The sequence below is a fragment of the Alligator sinensis genome, unplaced genomic scaffold, assembly GCF_000455745.1.
Source record: "Alligator sinensis unplaced genomic scaffold, ASM45574v1 scaffold353_1, whole genome shotgun sequence".
Lineage (NCBI taxonomy): Eukaryota > Metazoa > Chordata > Crocodylia > Alligatoridae > Alligator > Alligator sinensis.
In genome coordinates, this window is record NW_005842075.1 from 200,566 (window position 1) to 208,680 (window position 8,115).

General features: G+C 44.1%; 1 protein-coding gene across 1 annotated transcript in view; it reads right to left on the reverse strand.

The window, feature by feature from the left end:
- Positions 1-8,115, reverse strand: part of BANK1 (B cell scaffold protein with ankyrin repeats 1) — a gene marked incomplete at its 3' end in the record, with an annotated part of 287,684 nt that overhangs the window by 196,785 nt on the left and 82,784 nt on the right. The window contains exon 7 of the mRNA XM_025204276.1: positions 7,509-7,629. Coding sequence (XP_025060061.1) covers positions 7,509-7,629 — 121 coding nt within the window. The remainder of the gene's footprint in view (positions 1-7,508; positions 7,630-8,115) is intronic.

Here is an 8,115-nt window from a genome sequence, read left to right on the forward strand (position 1 = left end):
ATTCCTGCCAGCTGCCATGGTGCTCCGGCACCACGTGGTTCCTGGCTGCATGGCCATGACTGCAGGACTCAGAAGGAGCCAGCCCAGCCCTGAGGACTGGGGCGATCACCCACGGTCCTCCCCTGAAGCCTCTGGTAGGCACAGGCTTCTGGTTGGGGGGTAGGGCTGGGGGGCAGGGCTGGGCCAGCCTTGCTGCTGGATTCTGCCACCAGCTTCCCCTGGGTCCTACTGTTGTCCTACTGTCATCTTTGACAGGCAGCCAGGGGCAAATAAATATTAATTTTCTAAATTTTTTAGAAAAAAATTCTGAAATCTGAGGGTCAGATAGAATGGCCTGGCAGGCTGGATCCAGCCTGCAGGCTATATTTTGCCCACCCCTGTCATAAGGGTTGATCACAAAGTTTACAAATTAGAAATACTGTCAAAAACTGGTAGTCAAAGATCCTCCAAAACCTAAGAGCCCATTGGGTTAGTGTAGTTAAGGCACACCAGTTTCTGTAGCCAATGGGTATAAAGCAGTGTAGGACCAACATTACATAGCTAACTTTGTCTCCCTATCCTGAAGGACCAGGTATTAATTTAGAACTCAGTCAACCAAGGACAGGTAGCCTTTGAAATGAGTCCAGGGAAAGGCTTGAATTCACACTTCCAGAGTAAAATACCTTAACTGCTCCATCACCCACTTCTGAAATACTATAAATTTAATTATATATAGACATAATGGAGAATCTATAGATAACATGATTCATAGTGATATCATTTATATATTTTAATTTTTATTTCCAAAAAGACAGGGGATGCTGGTTAATCAAACGTGCACCATCTGGTGTACTCCCTGGTGTCAGTGTGCCGGCGGACAGGGAGAAGGGCCCCGTGCAGGCTGATTTGCCCCACACAGGCTGCTTTGCTCTGGGCCATGGGCTGAACAAGTGAAGGAGAAGAACTCAGCTTGTGGCGGCAAAACCGGAAGTGGGACTTCCGGTTTTGCTTTTGCTGCATCCCTTGAATGCCAGTTAGTGGAGCTTTCTGTTTGATAAAGTGCCGGATAACACAGCTTTTGCTATAGTTGTTTCCCCCATGGGGATTCTGAGTCCAGAATAAGAAATAATTCTTTAGTTGCAAGGTGATACATAATTTAATCTTCAGTGCACAGTTAAGTGAAGAAGTTCTAGCTAGGAGGATTAATCAAGATATGTTTGTAATAGATACAGAATGAAGAAATGTTAGAATTAATCTTTTAGCATCCATCTTAGTACTGGCAGTGCCTTACATGAAATAGAACAGATATTTATAAACAAAATATTACTTAACTATAATTTACCAATATAGTATGCAAATTTGGAGGAATGGGCTTTACATACGTCTGGTGATTTTCCAGTCTGAGTCTATTAATAATATATTTTGAATAACAAACACTCAAAAAATATCCTTTCCTGTCAGTTATATTTTATATTTCCTTTTATTCACCTCTAAGTTTTTTCAGTATTCAAGTAGTTGGAAAGCTGGTAAAATAACATGCACCAAATAAACTATTTGTAGTTTTCAAGCAATCTTCAAAAAAATTATTTACTATAAAGCATATAACTTTTTTCATTATTTCTTCAGTTTTACTTTGAATGCTATTAACCAATATATCCTCTACTATAAATTATATTATATATTGATTACATTGATGTACTTGCTGTCTGAGCAGCTTCCACTCCTCCAAACTCTTACCTAGGCATATGCATTGAAGGTCTCAGTTATCTCTCATGCACACACCATGATCCAGAAGGATCAATGGTTGCCAAAACCTCTGTAGCTGTTGATACAACTAACAAGAATTGGCAAAACAGAGAGCCAAAGTGTAAATAGCCTTTTTCGCAAAGGAAGATCTTAATTTTCATGGCACTTATCCTCTCCCGTCATGCTAATGTTGGGGACCCCAGAACAATTTCAGAAGGTTCAATTAAAGATTATTTGTATTTTCTGCATACTAAGATACATTTGGACAATTTCTTCTGTCTTTTTTGGAGACAAAGTAAAGAATATGGCTATCAAATTGCACAGACTAGACAGTCAAGTATGACAGACCAAATATTTTGTGCAGAATGCAGATATTAAAGCTGAGCTCGAGATAAAATTAGTTAAACCAAAGATTTGAGTATTCAAAGTCTATCGGAGCTAAGGACTTGAGATGAAGTTCATTTAAATCAGTGAGAGCCTTTCCATTGACTTCAATAGACTTTGAGCAGGATTTAAGAAACCAAGATTAAAAGTGGTTGATAACTAGGCGAGAGCAGATACTGGAATCATGAGCATGCAAATAACTGATTTTTCAGTTTGCCAAATTGCCATATGGAAAAGGGGTATTTGAATCATAACAAAATAAAATTTCAGGTTGGGTTTTTTTGCCTTGCTAAAATGAAAACATGACAAAATTGAAGCCGGGGTTAAAAAGAACGCTTCATTTGATATGAAAAGGAATATTAGTTTTCGTGCAATTGTGACAAATACCAGGACAACAAAAAGCTAGATTCAGAAAGTGCTATGTGAAGTTGTAGTAGTGTTGGGGTGATATTGTAGCCATGATAGTCCAGGAAAAATGGGAGAAGCAAGGATTTGTGTAAGTGATATCTTTTACTGGGCCAACTCTATGGTTGGGAGGGACACAGGTAAGTTTTCAGGTCACATTGTACCCTTTGCCAGGTCTCACTGGAAGAGGTGGTGCTATTTTCATTATACCTCCAGTACACCTATAGCATGTTTGTGAGAACACCCCTGTGAAAGGTGGAAGTTATGTCTTCCAATCCTCAGTGAAGTGGAGAAGGCAATAAGCAGGGGTCTTCCACACCCAAGGTGAGTACTTTATAAACACTGACTTCAGATAAAAGAAGGCACCAATACCACCATTTTCTCCTCTAGTAATTTTATGGACCTAGCATTCAGTTCCTAGCTTTTTATTACAAGTTCTACCAAAAACAAATGTCTCAGGAAATGTCAAAATAGTTCATTTCAGAAATGTCAAAACAATTTAAGCCAAATTCACAAATAATGGCCACAAACTCCTGGAAGACCGTTTCAGGCTCAACATTAGGAAAAACGTCTTCATGGTCAGGGTGTCCAGACTGCGAAATAAGCTCCCTCCAGAGGTGGTGCAATCACCTACCCTGGAAATCTTCAAGAGGAGACTAGGTAGTCATCTTGCTGGGGTCACCTGACCCCAGTTGTCTTTCCTGCCTGGTGCAGGGGGATGGACCTGATGATCTTCTGAGGTCCCTTCCAGCCTCGCAATCTATGAATCTATTAATTCCTGCCAACCTGAAATGATTCAAAGTGAACACAAGCAACCCCTGCCCCCCCCCCCCCCCAAAAAAAACCCCCAAACCAAACCAAAACAAAACAAAACCCAGCTCAAACTGGTATGGTAGAGACAGGAGGAGGAAATTTTCTGCATTTCAGGATTAAACTTTTATCTTTAGAGTCTATAGTATCCTGTAAGTCCTGTCCTCTTTGTACTGGACCAAATCCTAAGCCCCTTAAGCAAATTTCCTATGTACTGGCCTAATATAGAGAAATGCTTTGCTTGATATAATACAATAAAATACACACCCTGCAGATGGCAGGTACAAGGTCTGCATGAGGTTGTGTATGCCAAACTTACTTCAAAGCCTTACTCATTAAGTTTAAGTGGGACACAGTTCCTGGGCTGGCATGATGCAAAAGCATGAATTATACCCAATAAAGAAATTCAGAATGACAATATTCTGGCATTATACTGGGAGAGAATATATAATAATATTATATAGATTTTGTAGATTTCATAGATTCCATAGATAGGAGCCGGAAAGGACCTTGCAAGATCATTGAGTCCAGCCCCCCTGCGATAGGCAGGAAGTCTGCTGGGGTCAAATGATCCCAGCAAGATAAAGATCCAAACGCCTTTTCAGTGAGTCAAGAGTAGGTGCTTGTACCATCTCTGGAGGGAGTCTGTTCCAGACCCTGGACACACGGACTGCAAAGAGCTTTTTTCTTATGTCCAGTCTAACTCGGTCTTCCAGGAGTTTATGGCCATTAGACCTAGTTATCCCTTGGGGAACCCTGGTGATCAACTGTTCTCCCAGGTCCTGATGCACCCACTCCTTATATACTTCAAGGCTGCCATCAAGTCCCCCCTGTGCCTTCTCTTTTCCAGGCTGAAGATGTGATATTATACTCATAGATAATAAGATTTTCCCCTGAAACCTTAGTCTGTATACATAAAACAGAAGAACTACTCAAATACACTACTTCCTTGAGAAAAATTTTGATACCTCAAAAGTGTACCCCACCCTACAAGTTTATTAGTTATAGGTTTGATGGTTACGTGCAAGGAGAAAATTTAACTATGACTCTGCATTTACTTCTAAATACCAGTATTTATTGACATCCCAGTCAATTGATCATATAGGACGAAACCCAGATTAGTCAGCTAGGCATCTAAATGGAACTAAGATGGACTTTAAGCATCCAAAGTCCAAAAGCCAATCCATTTTTTTTTGGAACTAGAAAATTCATTAGGATCAAAACTCAGGCCTGTCCATCTCCCTGGCTGAGTGTCCTATTCATGAGACCACAAAGTTTGGATCCCTCTTGTTAGTTCTAGCCCAATGCATTTTCATTTGCTCAGTAGCCTTTGACACGAAGGCTATCCTATAACTCGGGGTGGGCAATTATTTCAGTTGAAAAGCCACTCAACAAGTTTTGGTGAGCTGTTGAGAGCCGTGCACATAAAATCTTTCAAAAGATATAATTTTAACAAACTCTTGATTAAAAACAAATCAGATATTAAAAATCAAACATCTACTATAACATTTTAATTTTATTTCAAAAAATATTTTTCCTGATTTATGGTTTTTTGAATAGTGTATATAAAGGCAATTGCATAATAAGTCAAAATACAGTCTTATTCTTCTACAGGCAACCCCCGCTTAGCGCTCTTAATCGATTCCTGGAAAACCGAGCATTAAGCGAAACGAATGTTAAAGGAAACTGAAAGTATCTGATGACCCAAGATGGCGACCACAATTGTTTTTAATGACCTAAGATGGCAACCGTGAGTGTTATAATGAAACTCGCTGAACGCTAAGTGAAATCAGGTATCAATTTTAAATGAACGTTATAGTAAAATAGCACTAAGCCAAAGAGCATTAAGCGGGGGTTGCCTGTATACAGGTGTCCCTTGAATTATGTGGTACCTGCGTTCCTGGATATGTTCCCACAGCAGTGAAGGAGGGATAGAGTAATGCTGGGGCTAGGGAAGGGGTGAGGGAAGGGTGCGGCGCAGCCTGCTGGCCACTCGCAGGGCTGCAGCAGGGAGCAAAGCAGAGGAAACTGTAAGTGGGTGCAGGGTGGGGGTGCGGCTCTTGCTGCTACACACCCCCCGGGAGGGCTGCGGGCTGGGGGACTGCTCTGGGCTCTTCCCAGGGGGCATGTGCCCCTGGATCTGCATGCAAGATGATAGCAGGCTGCTACTGCAGGTTGGGGCCGGAGGTGGCACTGGGCTCATCCTTGTGCATGAGGCAGGTGGCGGTGCTGGGAGGGGGGTTGCTGCCACCCCACAATTTGCTGTAGCCCCTCCAACCTGCTCTTCCAGCACCACCGTCTGCCCCAAGCACTGGGAAGAGCCCGGTGCCACTGCGAGCCCCAGCCTGCAACAGCAACCTGCTCTGGTCCTACACACAGATCCGGGAATGCACATCCCCCAGGAAGAGCCTAGCACAGCCCCACAGCCCTCCCGGGGTGTGCGTAGCAGCAGGAACCATGCCCCCCTGCCCTCCGCCCTGCACCCACTTGCAGTTCCCTCAGCTTTGCTCCCTGCTGCAGCCACGCATCTCTGCTTCTCCCCACCCACCCCAGCCCCTGCTGCAATGGCCCCAGGAGCAGCTGATGCCAGCTGCCTGCAGCCACTGGGCTGCACAGTGCCCCAAACCCTCTGGGGCTCCGCTTGCTCCCACTCACCCCACCTCCTGCTGCAGCATACCTGGGAACAGCTGCACCACCTGCCTGCACCATGGCACAGCACGGCCCAGGAGCTGGGGTGAGTGGGGACAAGTGGAGCCTTGGGGGGTTTGGGGCACAGTGCAGCCCAGTGCCTGCAGGCAGCTGGCGTTTGGCCACTCCCAGAGCAGCTGCAGCAGGGCCCTGGCCCCATGGCCCTTTCCCCTCCCCCCACAGACTTAGCTGCTTGGGGTGGACCGCCTATGCCAATCGCATAAGAGTGAATTACCTCGCGTGTAACAAATTTTGGTTATAAAAAGGGTCACTGCATAAGAGCATATACAGAACCCACATAAACCAAGGGAAACCTGTATTGTGTGTGGAGGTTGGAGGGGTGTGTGCAGGGAGATGTGTGTATTTGTGCAGTGGGATGTGGGGAGGTGAGTATATGTTGGGGGGTGCTTGTGTGGTGGGATATGGGGGGATAAGAGTGTGTGTTGGGGATGGGTGTGGCAGGGGGATGCCTGCATGCTTAGTCCCAGGAGCCAGCTGGGTGTAGGGAGAAGAAGAGGCTGCTGGAGGTGGGGAAGCCTAGCAATACCCAGGCAGGTGCAGACACACTGGGAAGCTATGTGCAGTGGATGGGCCTGGAGCTGTTGGCAGGGAAGCAGTGGAGGCTGGCAAAGGCAGTGCAGGCTGCCACAGGTAGGAGCAGGCTCAGCCCCACACGGAGTGCTGCAGGGGCAGCTGTGGGCTGGATATAATCAGTTGGCAGGTGCCTGCCCAAAGGCAGGCCAGATCCAATTCGTTGGTGGGCTACATCCAGCCCACAAGTTCTATTTTGCCCACCTCTGCTATAACCCAATGGATACAGCATACTTCTGGGAAATGTGGGTTTACATCCCCTCAGACTGAGAGAGGCTTAGAACCCTGGTTTCCCTGGTTCTGGGTGAGTGCTCTGACCACTGGACCATTACACAAGAGACTAGCATTACTAGCACAATCAGGTATTGGCATTCAGAAAATGATTTCTGAATTCTACATGTCAAAAAGGGCAGAGTTCAAACACACACCCATGTTTAGTGTTTCTTATTGGCTAGCTCTAGGCAGCTGCCTGTTCACTCCTTGGATTGACCTTCAGAGGTACCAAACACTCACCATTGACAGCAAAGGGAATATAGGTACTCATCAACTATCTTTCTTTGAATCACTTTCCTGGAACCAGGCACCTAAGTTTAGACATGATGAAAATTTTAGACATGTAAATAGAAACACCTGAGGAACCAATCTGGATTTTACCCTCCATCTTTTTTGGATTTTGTACTGTCACAGCTGAACACTCACTGAGAAATGGAATTAAAAGTTGGATTGTTGTTCAATAAGGCTAATATATGACAGCAGTGTCACATTGGTTCACAAATAATTTTACATGTTCCTGGTTATTTTGCATTTCAATAACGGCCACAGTATGAATATTTACAGTGGTCTTTAACATGTATAGGCAAGCACTACAAACAGTATTATAGAAACATATATGAAAATGTACTCACTAGCTTGTTCATGGTGCATATCTTCACTCTGAAAAACATTGCATTCATAAGCAGACACCTCGCTTTTCAATAGGAAGGTCAGAATATTGTCAAGCTTTTCTACGGAAGAAAACTTGAAAGCCTGTTCAGAAGAAAGATATGGGAAAAAATCAGTGTGTGTTTACTACCCACATTTAATTAACTTCATCCTTGGAGCAACATAAATCAAAGGATTTAAACTGAATAAATACAAACTCAGTCTCACTAAAGTTTGTTTATTTTTTTGAGAGACCACAAAAAGAAGCTTGACTGTACACTGTATACTAACATGGGAAGACTAAGATAATTTAACCAAACTAAGGAAAAGTGGATATTTTGGCCCTAAGTATTAGCCATGGCTTTGGTCCTAAATCTCAGCGATAGTTAAAAACTCATGGGGGGACAGAACGGGGGGGAAGGAAGGTGGGGAGAAGGACCAATAAGGTAGTTCCTCTGTTCTTGGTTTAGCCATGCACTGCTCCATGTGTAGTAGCCTCAAGCCTATTCTAAGGAATGCCAGGTGGCAAGAGGCCATTTGGGGATCACCTGGGGACAGAAGAGCCCCAATTCTTCTCCCTAGTCCTGCTGA